General features: G+C 43.8%; 1 protein-coding gene across 3 annotated transcripts in view; it reads left to right on the plus strand.

Annotated features, from left to right (window-relative positions):
- RASSF3 (Ras association domain family member 3) overlaps positions 1-25439 on the plus strand; it is a 93578-nt gene that overhangs the window by 23928 nt on the left and 44211 nt on the right. The window contains exon 1 of one of the 3 annotated variants that reach the window (XM_038155573.1): positions 16403-16699. The exons of the other annotated variants lie outside the window; for them this stretch is intronic. Within the exon in view, the coding sequence (XP_038011501.1) occupies positions 16571-16699 (129 nt within the window). The 5' untranslated portion in view covers positions 16403-16570. Of the gene's footprint in view, positions 1-16402; positions 16700-25439 lie in introns of those variants that run through there. 3 annotated transcript variants of the gene reach the window in all.

Below are 25439 nucleotides of genomic sequence, written 5' to 3' on the forward strand. Positions count from 1 at the left end.
CTAGTTAAACTTCTGAGGAGTAGTCTTCTTGTTCCTGCCCAAGGCATGAAGAAGTAGCTGGCTGCCCCAGATCAAAACATGCTGAGTTCTCTTAGCACTTGTAGAAGATCTCAAGCAATAGCTAGTTTGTCATGTTCCCACCTCCCTTTTTATTTCAGCTATGGTAAGCCTCTATTCCTGCAGCACAGGTCCACTGGGGATTCCCTGCTTCCTGAGACCTTATGATACTTTACTGCCAAGTGAAAAAAGCTGCCTGGATACAAAAGGCTGTAGTATAGTTTCTTGGGAACACAGAGGCACAGATACAAAATGTATACTCCTACAAGCTTTTCAGATATGGTTTGTTCTACAAATAATATGCTGATAATCAGTTGTCATTGGTTTTTTGTTGGGTTGGTTTGTTGGTTTGTTTTTTTGTTTGGTTGGTTATTTTTTGTTGTTTTTTTTTTTTTTTTCTGAATGATTATTTCACAAATGATGTAGCAAACCTTTCAAAAAAATTAGATACAGTCCCTTTACCACTTCTTTCAAGATACACACCTTACATTATGGTTGTGATGTCCCAATTGGGATTTTTGATCCAACAGTAGTTTTGTATCTTGATCAGCTTTCATCTGTGACCTTCATATTACTTATGACTTGTGCCTTGATTCCTAATCAAGAGGCCCCTCCTATGGATGAATTTGGATCCAGATGATGCTGGAGCCAGGAGCTGATGCTTGGACACTGGACAGTTTCCTGAGAAGATAAACCTGGCTGGTCTCTGCATGCCTGCCCTATTTGGATAACCCCTAGAGAAAAATGGAAAAATTACCTCCCCTTTGCATTTGAGAAGAAAACTTCCATCATGGGATCCCAAGAGATCTTCAGACACATGTATTTCAATTAGTCTTGTGAACCCATGGAAAGCTGCACATGCCTGTTTCAGATATTTTGCTTGCTGATACGTTGCAGAAAGATGGATAACTGGACACGATTACTTGATTTGCCTAAATCATACCCCATACTTCTCCATCTTTCTCTCTGCTGACGATTACAAGTGTGCACTGTAGCCACGGTAAATCCTCTTTTAAGGCTTTGTCTGTTCTGACAGAGTGTTTGTTTACAGGAAGATAAATACCATCATTGATTATTTTGCTTTACAGTCCTAGGTGGGAACAAAGCAGTGATGATGGTTACCATGGGGCTGCACGATGAAGTGAATACCATGCATCCTGCCGTGGGCTGACCTCACTTAGTAGACTTTGGGATAAAAATTACATTGTCTTAATTTTACTAAGCTTTTCTATCACAATTCCTTATCAGCAGATTCTGCAGCATTATTCTCTGGGGAAGGAAGACCAGTGTATCACAAGGCTGAACATTACTTTTATATTTCCCAGTACTCCTGAACTTTGGTTTAGAGGAACACTGCTTTCCAGTATTTTTCTGTTTTCCATTTGCATTGTTCTCTTCCCTTGACCTTCCTTTTGCCATCCTGAGTAACATTTGTTTTACAGTAACCTTGAAGAGAGATTTCCTTATCTGCATATATGACTAATCAGTAAGGTCTTATGATTATTATAAAGCAGTTTGTTGGAGGTGGGAATTAGAGCATGAAACAAGGGCCGAGGAAGCCAGATTTGCAGTCCTTGCTTTCCTAATGACTGATTAGATATGGCCTTCAGCAAGAAAATTTGGCCTTGGTTTTCAGATGAGCTGATCTAATTTTTAGTCTTTTGCCTCCAGCTTTCTTTTCTTCATTGCTTTGGGGGGAGGGAGTTGCCCATGGCATGCAAACCTTCTATTTTGTTTTATCTCGAAATATATCTCATCTGGGCAGTCAGAAGTAGAAGTTCATTTTAGAAATGGTTGGAGTACTGTTCCTTACCTATTACCACAATGAGGATGAACTCTTTTTTGCAAAATGTTATGGGTGAATGAATGCACTAGTGGCACAGAGTTATGAGTTCTGAGAACTTGATTGTTTCTTCTTTATGGTTTACCCGTAACTTCTATGAATATCCCTGAATTTGTTAAAGAATCCATCATTTGGGGAAGGAAAGCAAGGTTGATTTCTTAAAGCCGAGGATTACAGATGAAAGTAAATTTAGAGTTAACTCAGTATGAGGGAGAGGAAGGAATAAAGTCTCTGGCACTTGCATTTGTGAACTATGATTTTACTGAGTTCTTCATATTATTTTCCCCACAATCAGCAGATATAACTAAAGACAGGAACAATATATTGGAGTGAATGAAGAAGAAAAAAGTGTTTTGAAAATACCTAGGATCCTAGGACACTTTCAGTTGTCATTTGGCAGCTGCTGTCTGTCTGAGAAGTGTCCTTAACACGACCCTTTGTGGGTAGGTCAGGAGTCCTCTCCTTTGGCTGAACCATCTTTCTGAGATCCCATGCTCCTGCTCTCCCGGCAGGAACTTGCCAAGCTGTGCTGGGCTGCACAGCTCCCACAACTTGCCCTGCCTCAACCCACATCCCAGGCTGCTGGGCTTCACCCCTTTGCTGCCAGGTCCTTCCACACACAGTGCAGGAGCAGCCTGTCAGATGTGTACATCCCCCATGTGGGGCCAGAGAGAGGACTCCTGCCAGGGAAAGAGAGAGACAGAAAAGGGACAAGAAGGGCTGACATGAGCCATCTGGATTTTTTATTCTTGTATCCCTCTGTATCTCATCAAGCTGTCTAGGCCTCCCAGAGCAGCCTCACTCTTGGGGATTCTTGAGAATCATGGCATTAGGTTAGACAGTGAAAAGGAGATGCAGGGTCTAGCAGAGTCAGTAAAAGTAAAGTAAAAGTCAGTAAAAGCAAAGTAAAAGTCAGTAAAAGCAGAGTTTTGCTGCAACAGATCCAGTTTCACTAACACTTTGGAAACATCAATTTTCTTTTTTTCTTTTAAGTATCCTCAACTTGAAGTTTTGAGCCTTCTTTGGACTGAGATTGCCTGATGGGGAGTCAGTCCATGTCCCTGAGCCATGGGGCCTCTGATGTGAGGGAAGTATGTGTGCCTCCATCCCATCCACCCTCAGGCCATCTGAATTTTAAGATTAGTTGGCCATAGTCCAACAGTGGCAGCATTTCATAGACAAGTCCTCTAGACTGTGCTAAAGTGCTGTGCGTAAGAGTAGTCTTATTTTACACTTTCATTTCTTATAAGTCACCTGTGTGTTTTGGCATCAGTTAAGAAGGAAAAAAATCTGGCAGTTCTGCTGTAGTCAGATTTGGCAGTCTCACTGGTTACTTCCAGTAATTATCTCCATGTCACAGATACGCTCTTGGTGCCAGTTTTAGGAAAACCTTCCACCTTTTTGATGTTAAGGAAATGGATTCTTTAGGAAATTGTTTTTGTCTGAGAACAACCCCTTCTTTACAAATGCTCTCACTGTGATCTTTCACAAAAGGCTGCATTCAAAATTTGAAATATGCTGATGTGCAAATAATTTCAATAGCTGACCTGCAGAATCTGTTGGCAGGGCAGCTAGAGGCAGTTTGCTCTGATTCCAGCTGCCTGCTTCATTTTGGCAGCTGCACGCTTTCTGGCCCAGATGCCTGCAGTCTCTTGTCCAAGTTAGGAGCTAGACAAACTCTATTCACCGTCCTGTAAGTGCACCTCAGCTTAACATCTATATGAAGAATTAGACCTAAAGCTTGGGCTGCCTTTTGCCTCCCAAAGTTATTTTAAATGGACCCAGGAAAGCTGGATCTAGGATGTACGGTGGATGCGGCTGCCGGAGCCTCGCCCAGGAGGGGGGCGATCGCCGCCTTGCCTTGTAAGGGTATCTGCGCGGCCGCAGAGCGGAGGCGAGCGCTGCCAGCCATCCTGAGCAATCGCAGGAGGCCTTTGAAAGCAGCCAAGCACACAGGGGCAGGTCCTCTGCAAGAGCAGATGCCGAAGCAGATGTTAAGGCCACACCAAGGACCACTGAGTGCAGCGTGGTGGGGTTGTGGCAGGAGATTGCTTCCAGGACACAGATGTGAAATTCTTAGGTACGGCTTGCAGTGTTGGTGTGCCTCTCTGTTTCAAATCCTCACACCTCTGCCACAAAAATATTTTTAAAAGTTTTGCAGATTTTTTGTAAGTTAATTTTAAAACAGCTCTTTGAAACAATGAGTTTTTAGAAAGACTTTCAGACCCAAAGAAAATGAAGGGAGATACCCTAATGCATACAGCACAGAGCATGAGCTTTTTAACATTGTTCTGCTGCTATCATAAGTGATGTTTCTGACATGTTTTGAGGTCTGCATGTAAGACTGCAAGTTCACTTACCACTTACTGACTTTGAGATCCAACCCATCTTTCAATTACCCAGTGACTCTGCTAATGTGGTCACATGTCAGAGGAGGGGAGGAGCACCCACAGTATTAAGTTACCTGCGCATATGGACATACATCTGTACATCTGTTGGGCCACATGAACATAACCTCTCTTGGCAGTGTGTTGCTGCAGTTCGCTCTCCAGGTCTGGTCCTCCCCACCCTGAGTGCAGGCATGGAGATGTGGTGCTGCCCCGTGGTGATGTGGGGGTCTGGCACTGCTCCCGTGGGACAAGAGGTAGAGGCTGAATGATGGAGACAGCATGTGGCTGATGAGAATAAGCACTGACCAGCAGAACTCGAGAACAAGGTGTGAGGAACAAAGAAAGTCCTTTTTAAAACAAAAGTCATGCACTGTTCATGCCAGATGCAGTTTTTTCACAGTTGGCATTGGTGGCATTGCCTTTGTAATGGCAGCTAGCCAGACAGATCTGGGATCCAGTTGGTAAATGGCATAAAAGGAAGTGCTTGTGGCTTATGCAGTCTGGTGTTTTGTGCCCCAGTGTACTTTGTGTTCCTCTCCTACATGGAGCTTTCCAAGCTCTGACCAGTGACATCTTACCTCGGTATTGCTATGGTAGTCTCCTGCTGCCCCAGTACCCAGCTTGTTTTCCTCTTGGAAAGCTCTGTTTTGCCTGGAGGGATGGCTCAGCTGATGAGGCAGCTGTTCTACTGTGGCAGATTTCAGCCTGGTGCTATTAAGAATAAAAAAAAAAAGAAAAAAAATTGGTTCCAGTTTATCCTAACCATCTAAGCCCTAAATTGAGGTGGTTCAGCAGCTGCCTCAGGAACAGCTGAGCTGCCTGTGCAAAAGGAACATAAACTTCTCAGAGAGAGACAGCTCAGATTGATAGTTAAGGGCAGGAGTAACTACTTTTTTCAGTCTCTAGGTGCACAGGTTGTGTGGCACATCTCAATATAGTGAAGGAAATTGGAGTTGTGGGAGATGTCTTTGTGACCCTGTAACAGAGCATTTCTATGTCAGTGACAGAGAAGAGAACATGATGAAACATGTTGTTCAAAAGTTGGAGGAAAAAAGCTATATTTAGCTGCTCTAAAAATTGCTAAGCATCAGACATGAGGGAAATGGCTGTGGCAACCTACGCTCCTCCAGCTTCACCTGTTGCAGCATTTCTTAAGTCTAGAAATACCTATTAAATAAGTTACATAGCAGTTAAAACTTTCCCAGAAGAGGTGTAAACAAACTAAATTCACTTGCTGAAACAGCTAGTACTGAACTATGAATTGACCTTGTGCTGTGTCGATTCGCTGTAATGCAAACCATCTGCATGCTGAAACAATTAAAGCCTTCACATCTCCTAGGAGTTTCCTTCCTCTGATTATAACTTATGTGCTGTGGTAGAAGCACAGAGGTAAACAGCTAGTTAGAGTGGCCCTCTGTGTCTGTGTGTCTGTGTAATTTTATGGTGCAGTACATATAAAACCATTTTCAATTGAAGTGGCAGTCAGCTTTCAAGTAGAAAATACAGCATATGCTTGGTACCAAATGGCTGGAGCCATAGCTTGTAAGACAGCCTGAGTTAGACACATCTGCTCTGCTCCTCTGCTTGCCTTCCCCCAGCCTCTTCTTTGGATGTACCAAGTTTTCATGAAGCACAGGTCATGCTGGAGAGGCAGCATGTAAAAACAGCCTGCTCCTGTGTAAGGCCCCTCTGCGTGTGCCAAACTGAAACCCCTGCCTTCTGCAAGAGCAGTACCTGGGTGCGCTGAGCCTGGGCTGTGTCTGAAGTGAAAGCCTTGGATAGCAATTACATGTGACTTTATAAAAATTTTATTTAATTTACAACTACTTTAGTTTCCAGAAGTTCAGAGTTTACACTCTTTAAAACCATAAAAAATCAATCTACAGCCATGGCATTAGAGTTTGGATGTTGCTGTGGTGGGAAAATACCAGAGATGTTGCTTCTGTAGGATTGCTGTACAATTTGCTGTGTCCCACAGCTGGCAAAGTTTCATATTCAAATCTCTGCACTATAAAACCTCTTTTTAACACATTCTTCCACCATTTATGTCCATACAGATGACAACAGCACTTAAACCTCAGATCCTCCCTCTTCAGATCACAGGAAAGAGTAACCATGCAAGCTCAGTAAAATAAGAAAATAAATTTATTTTGTAGGAATAGGGTTTCTTTCCTAGAAAAAAAGTTTTAGACACTCATTTTTAGAAAACATTCATTTAGATTAACATTCTAGACAATGTAAATATAAGCCACGTAAACATAAGACTGTAAAATTAAAATAATTAAATATTTTTCTTTTAAAGTTAAGTCTGAAAAGTAATGAGTAGTTGCAGCGTGGTTTCTGAGCCAGCCGTGATTATTTGTCTCTGTGGGCAAAGGCTTCCATCCTAGGGAGTGACCTCTGGCATCTGGCCAGGTCCATAGAGCACCTCAGGTCCACATTTCTCAGAGCAGGCTGTGTCCTACACGCCTGTATGTGTGGACTCCGGGTATGGCATGCATGTTTTATCCCTTCAAAGTGCCTGGAAAATGGGGGGGGCTGAGTGAGTGACACTGTCTAGGATAGTGTAAGAGAATGGTGAAATGCAGACAAAGACTGGAGGGCTCCACACTGCCATGACAATGTGATTTCTGGTGCTGACTACCCTTGGAAGAACCTCTGGGGTTTGTTTTGAAAGAAATGTACTGATTTGCTGTAAAAGAGGGCTCACAAATGAACTAACATGTGAAATAAGATTTTCAGAACACCAGACCCTGGGGCTGAGCTGGGAAAGGGAATTATTTGGCAGTGTTGGTTCAAGTCCTCTAAATTGTAGGTCATGTACATGTTATGTATAAAAGACTACCTATAGCAAATAGACAAAAGTATATAAATTGCTAGATTTATAGTTTCTTCTGTGACCTGAGTACTGACCCATGTCTGACCTATGCAGCAGGCCAGAGAAGTAATGAGGGTCTCGGTCATGCCCTGCATGAAGGGTTTGCAGGAATATGTTAGGCTTGAGGCAGTCAGTCATGAAAGAGGCATTTCCCACCTTACAAGTACATGTCTTTGAGACCCAAATAGATCCCCTTTGTGTTTATTTTTTATAACATCACAGGGGTTTTGTTAATGAAACAGATGAAAAAAAGTAACGTCAGCTTCCCTGCATCAGCCCAGGGCTCAGGCTCTGACCTCCTCACCCACTGCAGGGCCAGACGTGGCAGTCTGTGCAGGCATAAATGGCTTCTTTCCCTCGGGGTGGGAATGGTTCTCCTACTGCATCTAAGTGCATACATTGTTTTTTCCCCCCAAAGTGCTGTCTGATTGATAAAATGTAGGCAGAGGAGAGCAAGAGCCGTACTGAACTAGGATGCCTCTGGCAAGGCTACAGCCCCGCGTGATCTGCAGCTCTGCTGGACTTCTCATGGATGTAAAGCATCCACTTCCTCCCTTTCTCTTCCCTCCATATGTCAAATCTCCTAAACTGAGGATTTGCGATGCTGTGTGCACATCATTCCATAATTTTGAAAGAAAATTAGAAGCACGATATTTTCCTTTTGTTTTCTCTTTCCTAGTTCTCCAGTATCTTCTCAGCCCTAATACATACGCTTTCCTTAGCTGCCTTTTCACATTGATTACTTTTTAAATTTTGTGGAAACCCAGAGTACTGGGAATATTTCTCTGTCTGCTCTGGGTTGCCCTGACCCCCAGGGGAGCCCTGACTTTGACACTCACTCATGGAGAAAGTTTCCTAGACTTCAAGATAGACTAGAATCCACAAAAGTGTGTAATAGATTATAGAGAGTAGTGTGTAGGTGTATCACTTGGTGAAAAATTTAGATTTTTGGGATTTTTAGTATGTTGTGGATGGAAGCAAGATGGAGGGCACAGGGTGTTGTCCTGGGTTGCTTCTTCATGCTTCTTCTTCCTTCTTGTGCATGGTTTTGGGTGGCATTTTGTAATTGGGCAGAAAAGGCCGCATTGCAGGCTCTTTGGGATCAGTTATTGGGTTAAAAGGGAAAATAATCTAGGTGTCAGTTCTTAATTGGATAGTTTAGTCTTAAAAGACCTTGTAACAAGAGATTGTTAGCCATTTTGTGCCTTCTAATGAAAAGCTGCTGAACTCATGGTTGTGAGACTGTTTCACTGATAAGAATAATAAACACTTGAGTCCAAACCTGAACTACCGTCTCAAGTGCCTTCAATACAGATCTGGAGAAACCAATAAATTATTTTAATTTCTGATTTTTCAGTATGTTTTTTCTCTAAATCTTCCTTCAAAATTATAAACTTACATCTCAGCTGTCCTAAATGTGCTCTTTTTCCACTCAGAAATCTCCATAGACATTTGTTTTGGAATTTTATGAAATTCTGGTGAGGAAAACTTACTTCTATTCTAAAATATTACCTTTTGAATTTGGGTTTTACTTTGCTGACTTGCCTATTTCTCACTTCCAGCTTTTTTCTCTTCCTGCTCTCCTGTCTCTTCTTCAAACTGTCTTACTTTTTTCTCCCCCTGCAGCAGTGCTCTCTCAGTGAGGGAGGAAGAGCATGATAGCAAAGATGGGAATCAGAAAGGTCTTGGGCCAATGAATGGGACACAGACCAAATATGAAAGGAGTTAGTGAGATTTATTTAAGGGAAAGCTTGATTCAGGGCAGAATTTTCAAAGGTGGTCACATCCTGCTGAAAATGTGAAAAATGTTGATCTTGTGCAGCGCTGCAGAAGTACAGAGGCCAAAGCCCAATCACCTGGCACTGGCAGCTGGCAGCTCCTCCATGGCCCGCTGGGCTGGTGAGCTGGGGAGGGGCGGGAGGGCAGAGCAGGCAAGGAGAGCTGCCCTGCTGCAGCCCCAGAACTGCAGCAGGCTAGGCTGGCTCCACAGGCACGGGGCACTGCACTTCACGACAACTTTTTTCAGATTTTTCCAGCTAAGGGACTGGATGGATTAGGCAGGCATTTCACCAAACAAGCTGTCAGATTTGTTGTCCTGTCAAACAGCACTGTTTTTCTGGGATGGTTGTCTTCATGGACTGCTGTTGAGATGATTTAGTAGGGAGTCCTAAACTCGTGTGGGCAGCTTCAAGGGAATTTCTGTGATCTACTTCAGTCAGACTTATTAAGTCCTAAACAGAGGAAAATGTCATCTCATACACAGTATGACAAGACAATTTCTAGTTCTTTGTCTAGGAAATGACAATTGGTATGTGATTCCCACACCAGAAGGTCCCTTCCCCCACCAATTCACCAGTTTGAGGACAGATGCTGGGAATCAGATTGCAGCTACAGCGCATTAGGGCTCACATTTTCCTGGTATCCACAAAGCATGCTGAGCTTCCACAGTTGTGGTTTCTATACTTAAAACAGACGGTCCTAGTTAGTTTTACTGCCCCGAGTATTTTTATACACTGTTAGCAATTAGGAACTGAATTAAAAGTAGGAGAATGTCTGTTTTCTGTACACTTTGTTATAGAATATTTCCTTGAGATTATATTCTCTCGTGTAGTAGTTCTACTGCTTACCCTGGCAAGGCGTGGGTGCTTGCAGAGAATTGGATGACAGCACTCCCAGGCCTCTGAGCTTCCTTTATGCCAACATTTGCTTATGCTTATGTCTGACTATTCACATCAATGGGACTGTATGAGTAAGGATGTTTATTTACCTGTTTATGGAGTTGGAGTTTCTGAGCTACATCTGGGTCCTGACAGACTTTATCTGACATTGTTGGGGCTGGCTACAGCACAAGCTAAAAAAGCTACTGCTGCAGAGAATGGATTGCCAGATGGAACATGGCTCTCACCTTTGAATTCTTACTAGTACTGACATATCCCTGATCCAGCCTTGGAAATGAGAGTGAAGGGCAGGGCAATTCTCACTTCAGTACATTTGCACAGCTCTCTCTCGCCCTCTGATTAAACATATTTCAGACATATGAAATATTTTTTTTTCATAATTTGTATTATGAAATCTACCTTTTCAGATCTCTGACAAGAAAGTACCTGTTTAATAATGCAGTCTTTAATCAACAGGAGAGGAAGAAAGGAAGATTGCTAACAAACTTATCTGTTTTGGAGAGCACTTCTGCCTAACTGGGATGCAAAAAAACTGATAGGAAAATGCACACCAGTACAGCAAAGGTCTGCTTTATCAGCTTTATCAACATCCTTTCAAAGGCAATGGGAGTCTTTCAGTTGGTCCCAGTGGGTTTTGGGGCAGGGCAGGATGTGGGAAGGTGAGTACTGATAACACATGAGGAGGCCATACCCCATGTCAGTATCTTCAAACTGCAGAAATAGTCCCTTGGGGAAGGTTGTACTTGTAGCCTTATCCTGGCCAACATTGAGTCATCCTGCTAAGCAGAATTGATGACATATCTGTTTGAGATAAAAAGGTATCGAATATTCTGGAAAGCTGTCAGACTCTAACACAAGGATGTTGGTAATTCCAAAACTGCTAGAAAGGTACAATTTTGTCTTTGTAGCTTTAGATAGCAACAAGATAAAGAATCCTCCAAACTGTATGCATGTTTGAAATTATGAATAGCTCTATTGATTTCAGTCAAACTGTGTACTTAGGTAGTTGGTCACATGTTGCAGCATCACAAGAAAGGAGACAAGCACAAATCTTCTTGTTCCATCCACTTTCTCTCCCCCTTCAAACTAATGTAGGTCTGACTGCTCTGAGCACAAAGCTTGGGATGGGAGAGGTGAACTTACTCTGATTTCTGTTATCATCTGACCAGTCCAAGTATGGTAGATGAGGAACAGAGATCTGGTGAGTGACAATGTGCAAACATGTAAGAAAGTGATTACACAGGTCATTTTTAATTTCCAGCTGTCCCATTCTTTCTGAGGATTTTGGATGAAAAGTTGCACCAAAGGGGTTTAAGGTTTGGGCAGAATCAAGAATTTGAAGATCCAGAAGAGGATTCCTGACAATGCTGTCTAAGGTTGTGACTGTCATAACAAGTACCTGTACTCATGGCATTTCTTCACCATGGGATGGGGAGAGGCTGTTTACCTGGCTCCTGTTTGTTTTCAGTCTGCACTCATGTGCCTGTGTGGCTGGAATGACCTTGTTTGAATTAACAAGTTGCTGGGGTATGAATCAAAGGATAATTGTCACTGCTGCCAGTGGTACTAACCAGACCTGAGCTACTAATTCAAGACAAATGGGAGAAATGAGTAAGCAGAAAGTTTACTGGTGTAAGGAAACGGCAGGCCTGAGTGGATGTGTTGGTTGTATTTCAAATATATTGCTTTCCTTTGAACATTTGAAATTACTACTGTTTTTAGCTGGAATGTAGAAAAAAACTAAGCCCACACGATTAATTATTTATTCTGATTTTAAAGGGACAGTCTGTTACAAGCTATCTTTCTTCCTCTGCAACTTGTTTTTAGGACATCTTTTTTGTTATATGGGAATAATTAACATAATGGAATTATTATATTTCCCAGTTAAATGTGTTACACAGAAGCCAAACCCAATATGCTATTTGGTAGGAACCCCTTTGGATTTCACTCCTTAAGATTTAGTGTGTCCCATAGGGACTAATCATCAATAAGACTACTGGGGTCGGGTACAGGGTTTGCAAAGACATATGAAGGCAGAAAATGAAAGGGGGAGAGAGACTCACAGCACCCCAGAAATGACCAAAAGTGTTCCTGAAACAGCCAGGGGCTAGGGGCATCTGGCAAATTCATAGCAGCTAGAATGAAATACTGCTAGGTCTTTAATGAGGCTCTTCCTGAAAAGCACTGGTGAAACTGGAGGGATACTAAAGCAGACTTAGAGGGTGTAAGGAAGTTCAGTCCCTGTGATGACCTTTCCTTCCCACAGCCCATGTCCTGCTTCCCTTCACTGCTCCCACCCCATGGGAGGCTGCTGCCCGCAGCTGTGGGGCCACCACAGGTCCTGCTTGCAGAGTGTCCAAGCACCCTCGCAGGATTTCAGCTAGGGGAGACTGAAAAGGGGAGATAGAAAGGGAGGAATTCTTCTCTTGAGATCTCCACATTAGTTTTAAAATTATAATAGAAATGTAGTCTTAAATGCCACAGGACCCTCTGACCCATGCCGTACCTTGCTTTTTCCTTTCCTGCTCCTTTGACCCAATGCCTTTTGATGTAGTCTGGCACAAGCCTGGAGAGAAGACCAAAACTTGTGATCATCTTGGTCCCGAGCCTCAAAGCAGAATTCCTGGCCAAGTGAATGTTTTGCAGCTTTCCCATTTCAATGAGTCCTCCCAGTTTCTCTGTCAGAGGGCTGAGGGGATGTTTTAGAAACATGTAAACATCACGCAGTTGGTAATGGAGTTAATGTAAACTCCATAGGATGTTTTATCAGTTGTCCCTTTGTTTAGTCTTGGAAGCAGAAGAATGGGAGGAACAAAAAGAGTCCTCAAATACCCAAAAGGTTTCTCTAAAAAGCCAGCAATGAACTGTTCTACCTCTGTTTCTTTTGTTAAGAAACAAATGGGCAGGGTTAAGGATTCAAAACGAGATGTTAATAAAAGCTTTCTAACTCAATAAACAACTTAAACACTGGAATGGATGGCCTATAGTGGAGGCCATCACTGCGTTTTAAGAACGTTTTAAGAACTAAAGGACTGCGTTTTAAGAACTAAAGGACTGTTAGGGATGGTGTAAAGTACTTGGTTATTCTTCAGGGCAGGAGATTAACTGACCGAACTAATAATCCATGTAATCCTGTTCAACCATACTTTCCTGAGGTATTTTGATTACTTCAATAAAGTGATATTTTAATACAAATAAAGCAATGAAGCTGCAGGACCTTGTGAAGCAATTCACCTCTGTGCAATTTGATGTCTGGTTCTAAGGGTTATTTCAGTTAGGGTAGTTCAAAGTCCTAATTCTTGCCCAATTCATAAAACTATTCACACCTGTTTCGCCATTTAGGAAGTCAGCTTTCACTTCTCTGGAAGCTATGCTTGATATTTCATTTCTCTCAGCTGACTCTCCAAAACCACAAAGTGATTTAAAACTGAATTTTATCCTAGAAAGAAACAGTCATTTAAATTATTGTTTTTCCTCCTACACAACAAATCAGTGTATGTCACGCAGGTTATCTTTGTCTGTGATTGCTTTTTATTCATATTTTATTCATGAGATTCTTGCTTTGAAATACAGTGCCTGTTACTATTTTAGGTTGTGTTACTTGAGCCACCACTTTTAACCGGCTACAGTTTAAAAATACTATGAAATTCTATCTATGTCATCAAGCTTTATTTAAAAAAGTTCATTCTCTTTTTCTTCACGGGTGCATTTGTAGCACTACTTGCTAATTGAACTTAATGATTCATCTAAAAAAGCATCTCCCTCTTCTCTTCTTGCTAACTGCCTGTGTGATCCTATGATAACTGATTGACAGCTTAATTTCTCGTGGGATTGGATTATTTCTCAGAAGGGCTGATTGAGAGCCCCGTAATGTTCTGTGTTTCAGATCTCACTCCTGTGCCATATTCCTTGGCTTTTAAGTTAATTTTTTTTAACCTAATCATTAATCCATAATTCTCCCTAAGAACAAGTATGCTTTCAGAAAGCTTATTACTATCCTGACACATGACTATTTTTATTTGCATTATGAAGTGCTGTTTGTGTTTTCTTTGTTGACTATTTAAGAGATCTGTCAGAATAAACCAAAAGTAGTGCAAGTGTTGTAGTGTAGACATTTCAGTGCAGCACCTAAAGAGCCTTGAATGAATCTTACCTAGGTAAGATTAAAAAGTCAATTTGAGAATGAGGAAGAGTACTCGTCTACTCATCAGAGGATAGGAACCTTAAAAATATGGGCAGAGAGTAGCCAAGGGACAGTGAAATCCACAGGGGTACCAACTGATCTTTAAGTATCACCCTTGAAAAATACTTGGCTTTGGGTATGTTACTTTCAAGCACCAAACAAATCAACACTGAAAGGCATCACATTTGTTTGTACCTTGATGTGAATTGTTTGGGTCAGTGCCACGTCTGAAAAAAAATTAAAGTGAAAAATCTCTTGTCAAAATTAGTAGGCTTAAAAACTGAGCTATAGTGGAGGTGTGAACTCATACTGGAAGATACATCACAGAAAACTTAGACACGTTTTCTTCATCGCTTTTTGTTGCAGCTAGAGAAAATCATAATGTGAATGTGGTGTTATCAGTATAAATGATGCTTTACAGATGAGGTGAATGCCATGCTTTACTGCTAGGGAATACATAAACTTGAGCCCAGGACTTGCAACTGATCTTGCACAGATGAACTTGAGCTCTGTTGCAGCAGCTTATTGTCTTAATGATCCTCCTAGCCAGCCTAAAGTTCCACCCACACACTGTCAGGTTTGAGACTGCAGCCAAGCAAGCAAGCTATACACACAGCGCCTCTTGCTCCTGGGGTGTCCCTCAAGTGTGCCAGCAGATAATATATAAAAATACCTTTGTAGTTTGAAAACACAAATGCTATTTTTAATCACACCTGAGCCACTTAAAATCCTTCACCTTAACTGTGATCATGGACAGGGATGTGTTTTCCAAAAGTTTTGTAAACTGGAGTTACTGGGTCTTGGACAGGTTCAGAGGCATGCCCAGCAGATCTCTGGTGTGACTTCCTCTTGGCATGGGTCTGGGCTCAGCGAGCCAGGTAACACAAAGCTTGTTTGTCTACAGCAAGCATTTTAATACGTTTTAGTCGCATTCAAGTAACTTGGCATTCAACTTAAAGCTATCTTGCATACCACAGGGCTTTACAGTGCCAACAAGTAGGCTCAAGAGCTGACACATCTGCGTCTACGCTGTTAGACTCAATTATTTGTTTTTAAAAGCTATGATACCTTCTAATCTGCCAGATGCCAAACTCCATATGAAAATATGGAAGAATCAGAGTTGATGGGAAAGTAAGGATTTCACACCTCCCAACTGACTGACCGGTTTTAGTTCTCACTGTGAGTTGTTTTGCCAGTTTTGAGGTCACTTTATCAATATGTAAGGCATAACTGGTCCAGGAATAGCACCTACTGGCAGAAACAGACCCAGTCCCCGCTTCGGATAGGAACAGCCACGCACAGGCAGATGAGGAGTGTGTGAGGGTCCAGCGAAATGGGGATCCGGAAGAGGGAAAGGAGATGTTAGCTAATGGTGTCCCAGATTACATCTGTATCTCAGTACTGAGACCACGGGAACTGTTGTGTAAACGCTCAATTTTAAGCACGTTTAATCTGAGGCTGTGCTGTTGCTGAAAGGTATCGCCTTTCTGATCCCCATGTCTCCGGGGTTTGCTCCGGCAGCAAGTGGCTGATGTGACTCACTTCCTCCCACGGGTCCAGCGCAGTGGCACAGGGGACAGCAGGAACACCGGGCTAAGGGCGTGCAGGAAAGGCAAATCTGCTTCTACGGGCAGCTGCACAGCTTTAGGAAGCCGTACCTTAAACCCAGTATCCTGTCGGTGACAGTGACCAGCCCTAGATAAATTAAGGGAAGACATGAGACTCCGAGGCAGGTAATTACGGAGTGATCCGGCCTTCGGGCATTGTTTGTCATTTCCCCCAGTAGTGATGAGTCTGATGTTTCCCCTGCGTCTTATCAGGACTTTTGTGCTTTAAATATGTTTTCCAGTTGCAGATCTGGATATTCTTGCTATCCGCACACATATCTAATCCCTGCTGAGTCTTCACAAGCCTCCCTCCTCGCTACATCCTGGGGCGATGAATTCCATTGATTTAATAGTCCGTGTGCTGGTGGTGCGCGGGGCGGCCCCGGCCGGGCACCGCGGCGGCTGCGGAACTGCAGGCTGTGACTGCTCAGCCGGAATTCAAGGATTGCTGGAAGAACTGTGAGGGAAAAACTCTCCCCAGCCAGAGCTGTAAGGGAAAAGCTCTCCCCAGTACTTTGCCGTCGGTCATTTTTTAAAATGACTATTCTTTCAGTGCATAGAAGAGTGAAATGGAGTAATTATTAGGGAAAGGTTTGGGAACTTCTTCCTTCGCAAGGCCCCCCTCAGCTGCCTCGCTGCTGGTAATGAGCATGGAGGTGCGGAGGCGCGGGCACGAGACGGGGAGGGGAAGGAGCCTCCCGCTCCCCTCACCTGCTGCCCGGGCGGGCGGGGGCGGCGCTGCCCGGGAACTCGCGCGGCAGGAAGGGAGCGCAGCGAGGGCGGGAGCGGGGCCGCCGGAGCCGCGGCTCCTCCTCCTCCTGCCCGGACCCCGCGGGCTGGGCGAGGAGCGGCAGCGGCGGGGCCCCATGCGGCGGCCGGGACGGCGCTCTCCGCCGCCCGGCCCCAGCACCACCAGCAGCCCCCGCCGCCGCCGATGACCTGGACCAGCAGCATGAGCAGCGGGTACAGCAGCCTGGAGGAGGAAGAGTCCGAGGAGTTCTTCTTCACCGCGCGCACCTCCTTCTTCAGGAGGCCGCCGGGCAAGAGCCGCGCCGCCCCGCAAGTGAGTGCCGTGCGCCGGGCGGGAGGGGCGGCTGCGCCGCGCGGGGCGGCTGCTGCCGGGCCGGGCCGGCTCCCTCCGGCTCGGCCTCCACGTGTCCGCCGCCCCCTCCCCCACGGGGAAGGACCCGCGGAGCCGCCCGGGCGGCGGGACGGAGCGGGGAGGCGGCGGCCGGGAAGGGCTTCCCTCGGCAGGCTTCCAGCGGGGCTCCCGTGCGACCGCCGGCGTGCCCCTCTCGGCAGCCGGGCCGAGGGACCCCCCTGCCCCGCGGGCAGGGATGTGAGCAGAAACCCCTGTTGGTGCGGTGAGTGACCGCGCTGTCGGCCCCGCTGCCGCCGCTGCCTCCTCGCTCTTTCGGAGCTCATTCCGAGGTGAATGACAGCCTCTTCAGCTGGTTTGTTGGCCGCGAAAGGCCCTCTGAAGTGTTTAAGTGGCTTGGTTTCGGGATTCAGGCTCAGGCAAGTGGGGCTTTGAGGTGAAGAACTAATTAAATACAAAGCAAAAACTCCGGACCAACCCCTTGTGTGGGCAGCGTTGAAGTTCAGTGGAGGACCTGTCCGACCCAGAGCAGTCATTCAACCATATAGGGTAATCGTCGCACTTTTTTAGCTAAGTAGTCTATTCCCCCCTCATTTCTCTTTCCAAAGCACAGGATCTCATTGTAGAGATGGCTGGTGTCTTTGGAAACTATAAGCTAGTGAGCCTGTTTTGTTTATGTTACATTTTCTTCATCTGCTCCCACCAGCATCAGTGCCTTCTTTCTGTTCAGTGTCTCTTTCTTCCTACAAACTCTTAGTAGTTTTCCCCACTGCATTTCAGTGTTAGTATTACTGCTGCTGTGGGGACCTGGTTATAAACTTGCTTTTGAAAGCCTGGATATGTCAGCTGCCCTCTGGTCCACCTGTGGCACTTGTCAAAAAACATCATTTGTTGCCCACAGCCATTCCTGTAGGCTGCATTCTGCTGCAGAAAGCCAATCTTGGTTTTTGTTTCTCTTAAGGTTATTTGTGATTTGCATAAACTGAAACCCTCTAGCTGCCCCTCAGGAAACTCCTGCTCCCATTTGAGGAAGTGCAAGAGCTCTCTTGAACTTCAGTTTCCTTTGCCAAGTCTGGCAGGGAGCCTGGGTGCACCCTCTTCCTACACCTGAGCTTGGGCACTTGGAGCAAATAGGTTGGGACCAGCTGTGTATCAGGTAATGGCTGCTTCTCCAGGGTACTTCTCTTGACACCTCTCCTCAGCATTTGTTTTTGCCTCATCCATTTTGAGTTTCAGCCTCCCACTAAGCTCAGATGTTCTCTGGAAGCTGCTGAGTTCTGTGGAGTGTCCCTGAACTTCATCTGTTAACTGATTTGGCCAGCAGTGGCTGCCACCTGGCCCTTAGAGAGGAGGATCCTGGTGTGACAGTACTGTGGGAATAGATACCTGACTTCTGTCTGCCTCAGTGTAGTTACTGTGTCGTGACATGTGAGAGGGTCCACGTCCTAATTCAGATCCTAAAAACATACACATCTTTCTAATGCTATTGTATGAGTTGTGTTGCTAAATATTAGCCGTATAAGTAGTAAGCTGTGCAAATGCATTAATTGTTGTGTGTGGTGTTAACATTTCCTAGCAAGAGGGACTGGAAAAAAAACCAAACACCCCCCCCCCCCCCCAACTAAAATTTCTAAATTCTGCTCTAGTAATGCTTCCCAAAAGAATACTGCAGTGAGGTGTTGCAGGGTACATATTTCAGTATGTATTTACTAGGCTGGAACAAATTCATCTGTATTGCTGACTCTGCAGCATCAGAAATACTCAGCTAGTATTTCTAGTCATAAAGTATGACCAGTTGCTCTCAACTGGTGATTTATAGAGACAAGAAAAAAAAAGCCCTCCAAACAATGCTGAATGCATTTTCAACAGTCATGTGGCCAGTAAGAGTGAGTTTCCCCTTCCAGCAATAACACTCATAATAAGCCTCTTTGTAGGGATGAGGATGTTACTTTTGGTTTGTATTTGAGGTTTAGTTAAAAAATGCATAGTATGTCCCCTTGAGCGAAGAGAAAAGAAGGGAGCTGATAGTTATTGTTTCTGTGTCTTTCTCAACTACACAAATATTAAGTTCTCCAGTGTGGGTTTCTCTTCTTGCAGAAGACCTTTGAGTGCTGGCAGTTAAGTTTATCCTTCTGTCTTAGCTCCCTCTGCCCCCTTTCTTGCAGGGAAGAAATGGTTTAGAGCATTTGGTTTGCAGCTGTGCCTGCAGAAAAACTGAGAAAAACTCAGTACTAGTATTTAGCCTTGTTTTGTATAGATTTCAAAAGAGAAGAAAGAGAAAACAAAATTCACTAGGTTAAGTAGTGAATTTTTGTCTTCATTTAATTGGGCAAGGAGGGACTTAAATACATCAGATTCTGCAAATGAGACAGGATTAATGAATTGACTGCAGTTCTGGTGTAAAAAAATTGTGATAGTACCTTTGGTCTTTGCTTAGGATCTGTAGAGTGATTAAAGATTTAAACAACTCTTCCTGTTTCTACACCACTTCTAAAAGAAAATTACAGCATAAAACCACTGCAGCATATAATAGGCAGTGTGGTGTTTTAGGGTTCAGCGGTAGTCCCCAAGTTATTTCTTAAGCAAGAAATACTTCAGTCTGAGGGCAGTGTGAATAAAAATGCATGTTGCCTTTTGCAGTCTTATTGCTCCTGAAAGTTTAGCTTTATTTAAGGTTTCTTATCAGCTGTGTCTCTTGTAAAATTTGAGTGTCAGAGACTAGATTAAGCTCAGTGTGGCCCTGTTTCATGTTTGCAATGAGTCATTTAATAAATGAAAAGGGCAGAACTAAATATTTTTGTCCTGCCAGTCCTGACTGCTCAGGTGAGGTAAAGTTATCCATGTACATAGGCTTTTGCAAGATCAGACCAGGGCTTCCGTGTGATCAAGCCTTTGGAAATTGTAGAGAAAATACCAAAATAAGATGTTTGGCAAACTTTTGAAAACTGACCCCTTTCTCTCCCTGTTTCCTCCCACCCACCCCCATCCTTCAGGAAAATTGAAAACAGTCATGCCTGCTGCTGCAAGCCCCACCATATGCTGGAGGGATGTGCATCTTCCTGTGTATGTTTTCTGCACTTTCCTTCCACATGCCAGTTCCCTGAATTATCCCACTTTGAGCAGGGTCGATGTAAATCCTTGCAATACATTTCCTTTCTCAGGGGTCTCAGTGGACAGTGCCTTTCAAGCATTGTAGGTGGTTAATTCCAAGCCATGCTGAGCTCGCGTTTTCTGTCAGGATGGCTGCAAAAACCTGAGGACATCCCTGTACTTGGTTCTGCCTGCTCTATGTTTGTGGGCCCCTTCCACTGTAACTGTAAGGGTTTGAAACATGAGAAGAGGCTGTAGACAAGCTCTCTCTCTTCCCTTATGTGTGAGGAATCTGTGGGACAGGACATCACTGTACTTTGGGAAACCTTGCTTTGGAGGCTGGCAGTGCTATGAAAGTTGTGGATCCCAGCTAAAAGAGGGCCATTCCTGCAAGTTCTGTTCAGCATCTGAATTGTGAATACTTTGCACACAAAATGTGAGAGAGTTTTGGTTGATGTCTCATGCAAAATGGCTCAGATATAGGAAGTTTGACACTTGGATGCTGCTTTGTTCTTTGGAATAAAAACCCAAAATGCTGCTGTGTGCTCTTTTTTTTCTACCATTTTATACAGGGCTCTGTAAAAGTTATTGCAAGAAGAATGTAATCTCTTCTGTTGGCAGTTTCCAAAAATGCACGTGTTCCTTTTGCACCCAAGAATGTCCCCATTGCCTCACTGTCAGCACTGGTTCTTCCCTGTCTGGGGTCTGATTTCTCCCTCTCTCTTCCCCTTACTGGTCTTGGTCTTCACAGCTTCCAGACCCGCTAAGTTCCTTCCCCTGCACCCTCACCCAGTGCACTCTGCCATGACGTTGGCTTTGCGGCTATCTTTTCTGCATGTCAGTGGCATTTGCAACTGTGGTAATGGTGGTGGGGAAGGAAATTCATAGAAAAGCTGGAAATGGAAAGCAGATAGGTAAGAGCAGAGGAGGTGTAAAGGGGAAGGGCAAAAGGCAGAGGGTGACAGGCTCATCCCTAGCTAGTCCTGACAAGGGAATCAGCTATCTCTCATTTCACTGTTGGAGAAAGAGGTTTGAAGGGAAAGGTGTAGCTTTTTTTTTAATGGGTGAGCTGGTGAAAATGGGAAGAAGTAGGACAAACTTCTGGGTACAGATACCTTTCTTTAGGTTTCTTCCACATGAATTTGCACAATATGTCAAGGCATGTAATTGAGAGGAAGAAAGATCATTAAAAAAACCCCATTTGAATTGGGGAGAAAAGTTTTCAGTAGTAAAATGCAATTTGTAGCTGCTCAAGCCTAGTTAGGACATCTTTGTGTTACCAGTGTCCGTTATTAATGTTTCACATTGTTTGGCCACTGCGACTCTTCCTGGGTTTCCTTTTAGTAACATTCCCTAGGGAAAATGGCTCTCCTGACTACCAGAAAAAATGAGGTTTCTAATTATAGGCTTGCTTTGGAGCCAAAAACCTTAGGTTTGTGTTTGACATGAAGTCGCGAAACTTATTTTAAAAAAGGCAACTAAAAATACCCAGTAATATTTTGTTCTTTTTTTTTTTTAAATCCATTTGGCAGTCAGTGAATATTATGGGATAAACATTGTCACAACTGAAATACTTGAAAGTTAAGGGCTGAAGGAATGAGTAGAGATTGTGTCTATTTTAAGCCCACATCACTGTGATGGTAAACTAGTGGTCCTTATTTTGTGTTTCTGCCTCACTCTCCTCTCAGAGGATTTGATGTGGCATGTGTGTGTCAGTTACTTGGAGGGGCTTGTGGCCATTTTGTGGTGAACTCTGAGTCCCCTGCTGGTGTCTGACAGCCTCTGGAGGTGAGATGAGATTTATGCTCTGTGCAGAGGATGCTGATTGCTGGTTTATCATCACAGTTGGTTCTTGGAATCATTGGTTTAAATTTTGAGGACTTAACTATATGAAATAGTAACTACTAGTGCACACAAAGATTTAAGAAACAGATTTAGGAGAGATGGATTAACATACTGTCCTAGTCAGAGTTCACTAAAACATGTGATGGGTGCTGTTAGATTCAGCAAGTGTCATGAGTGCACCACCAGCAGCAGGTAGCATTTGGACTAGATGAGTAACTCTTAACCTTTCCACTGTTTTCTTTAGTCTGTTGTATTAATGCTATATTAAGTACATCTCAGGCAGTTACTTATCTATAAACTTTGGGAGCACAAACAATGTATTATGATCTTTTTTTATTGACATTTATTTAAATACCACCAGAGAAACTCTGGTTATTTATTTTTCCTTTTGTTGGAGAAAAAAAGGCTTTGATTCACTTATCAGTGTCTTGGGGTACAGTAGCTAGGCTTCACATTAGTTAGATCAGGAGCACTTAGTAAGTGTGGGTATTTGTGAACTCAGTGATGTAATTGAGTTGGGATAATTGTGAAGGTTTAAGTGCAGAGCTGTGGAGTTTTGCTGAAGTCAGAAAGTATTGGGCACCTATAACTTGTATGGTCCAAAATGTTTAGACTTAGGCTTCTTCAGACACGTGTGAACAGATATGCAGACACAAGGAGTTTTCTTTTAACTGAAGAGTCTGGTGAATCCAGGAAAGTGCTCTGCAGAGCAACAGAGCTCAAGGTCGTTTGAATACACTGAAGAGATTAAAGAAACCAAAACAATAAAAAGTTACTTAATGAGAAAATTTGATACCTCCTTTTCATTATCTGTTATTTCAGCTGTAGATCAGTGTGTAAGAATAATATCAGAATGACCATTTTGGAAGAGGATCCTGCTGATTAATATCTAACTATGGCAATAGCAAAATTATGAAGAAGAACTAAAGTAGAAACTGATGATACAGTCTGTCTCCTCTGTAAAAAGTCAGTGGCACCAGTGCTGAATTAACAGTTGCAGATGCTACTGGCTCATGGGTTGGGCACAAAGGGTCAAAGTGAATCATCACAGACTGTCAGCTGGCCTCTCATGGAGTTCTGCAGGTCTCCGTCCTCAGCCCAGAGCTTGTCCACAGCTTCATTAATGGCTTGGATGCAGGACTCAAAGAAATATGAAATAAATTTGCCGATGACACTAAATTGAGAGGAGCTGTTGAGTTCCTCGAAGGCAGGGAGACATTGATAAATTAGAGAGCTGGGCAATCACAAACTGTATGAAGCTTAACAAGGGCTAGTGACATATTCTGCCCGTGGGATGGGGCAACCCTGGATGTATGGACAGACTGGGGAATGAGAGGCTGGAGGGCAGCACTGCAGAAAGGGACCTGGGGGTCCTGGTCAAGGGAAAGTTGAATCTGAGCAGTGCCCTGGCAGCCAGGAGGGCCAGGAGTGTCCTGGGGTGCATCAGGCACAGCCTCACGAGCTGAGCAAGGCAGTGGGGGCTTGTCCCACTCTGCTCTGCGCTGGGGCAGCCTCACCTTGAGTGCCGTGTGTGGGCTTGGGCAATGTAAGAACGATATTGCCCAAAACTCTGAGGAATGGGCACAGTGTAAGGAAGATATTAAGCTATTGGGGAGTGTCCAAAGCGGGGCAATGAAGGTGTTGAAGGGTCTTGAGGGGAAGCTGTATGATAAGTACCTGAGGTCACTTGGTCTGTTCAACCTGGAGAACAGGAGACTAAGGGAAGAGCTCCTTGCCATCTGCAACTTCCTCATGAGGGGAAACGGAGGGGCAGGTATTGGTCTCTCCACTCTTGTAACCAGTGACACAACTCAAGGGTATGGCCTGAAAGTGTGTCGGGGGAGGCTCAGGCTACGTATCAGTAAAAAGTTCTTCACCCAGAGGGTGATCAGGCCCAGGAACAGGCTCCCCAGGGAAGTGGTCACAGCAACAGCCTGACAGAGTTCAAGAAACGTTTGGACAATGCTCTCAGGCACGTGATGTGATTCTTGGGGTGCCCTGTGTAGGGTCAAGAGTTGGACTTTGGTGATCCTTGTGGGTCCCTTTCAACTGAGGATATTCTGTGATTCTAGATAAACTGATTAACAGAGTTTTGGATTCAGTGCTCAGTATGTAATGCAGCATTTTGCCTGTGACACTATACTAGTGAGTCAAGACAAGCAATGTAAGCTTCATGAAGAGAGACATAGGAGTGACAGGTCTCTTGTTCAGCTCTCCTCATGGATAGGCAGATAAGGCCAATATGCAGGTAGCACATTGGGCCAGGCTATTCAGTATATCCTGCACTTATTTCTTAGGTAAAAGTAGTAGGGCTTTTAAAAATGCATGCTCACACTAAAAAAAAAAAAAATTAGATGTTAGCTCTCTCTCTCTCTCTCGCTCTCTCTCTCTCTCTCTCTCTCTCTCTATATATATATATATATACACAAAATATTTAGATTTATGTATATAAATCTGACACACACGTATGGATTTGTGACTTTTGAGACCAACATTCAGGAAAGGTCTTAAACCCAGCAGTCCCACAGATGGTAGAGGTGTGCCCTAATGGGTCTGAAGCTAGCCCAGCATGCTTTCATGCCCCTGGTTTCAGTGCAGCACTTACCTGACTACTGTATTGTCAGGCTTTTGTATGGGTTCAGGTGCCTGTGTCAAAGCCCGCACGTTTCTGTAGACAGGTATGAATTGACTTGGGGTGAGTAATTGCTGCTTTCCTTTTGGCGTGCTAGCTGTTCTGTGAGGTTGATGAAATACTGCAGACAGTTTTGAGGAGAGTGCTTCCTATGCAGGCATGTATTTGGCTATGCTAAGTAGCCACATGTGATTTATGTAGCAATTAAGAATGCTTTCTAGTTACTCATCTGTGTGTGTGCTGGAGAGGAATTTGTGTTCCTGTATGCAGAGGAATCTATGCTGTGCTGAAAATAATCGTAAAAGCAGCAGTGGTTCATCTGCTCTGAGGATGCATCAAATGCTGATGTTGGGTATGTAGGAGTACTTGGTGTGCCGGTTGTCAGCTTCTCTCTCTCACTCCTTACCCGCTAAGTAATTGTGGAAAATGCTGTTTGCAAGCGTGTTTCTTTTATAAATTACATAAAATAATATACTAGGGGCAAATTACAAAGGCAGTTGTCTCTGATCTTTTATAGATACCCCTGTTGTCCATAATTAGGACTGCTTGTATTGTGATTTGTCTCCTCACTGATCCAAGGTGTGGTCAAGTGCATGGATGCACAGTCTAACCATGCTATAGTCTTTCTCCTAGTGCACAGTCCTTGTGTCTTGTGTTTGCAATACACAATCAATACAGTCTCTCTAAAGCCTGATTGGTAATAACAAAAACTGAAAATCAAATTCTTCTCTTGACTGAGCATGATAGTTTGCCAAATATTTAAGTGCTTAATTTTTTTTCTGCTGAAGCAGGAATCCCACAATTTGACTTGTCCCCCTTGAACTAAGTTTGTAAGAGAACAAATTTGTTAATACTTCACAAGTAGTTTAACACCTTTGTTGATGGTTAATAACCTCTGTTGTAGAAGACTTCCTCTCAGTGACTAGTTGTGCCTAGGTCACACTAGCCTGTAAACTGGAAATTGTTTAGTTCAGATATTTCATTTAGAGCATTATTTTTCTCTTAGAGGGTTCCTCTCTTCTGAAGAATTAGACCCCTCAAGATCAAAGCTTGCTCGTCTTGCTCTTCAGTCCACCAGGAACTTGATTTTGTGTGTTCACTTAGGTACATAAGCTGAGATTGTGGAAGTCTTTTTGT

Source organism: Motacilla alba, chromosome 1A, assembly GCF_015832195.1.
Source record: "Motacilla alba alba isolate MOTALB_02 chromosome 1A, Motacilla_alba_V1.0_pri, whole genome shotgun sequence".
Taxonomy (NCBI): Eukaryota; Metazoa; Chordata; class Aves; order Passeriformes; family Motacillidae; genus Motacilla; species Motacilla alba.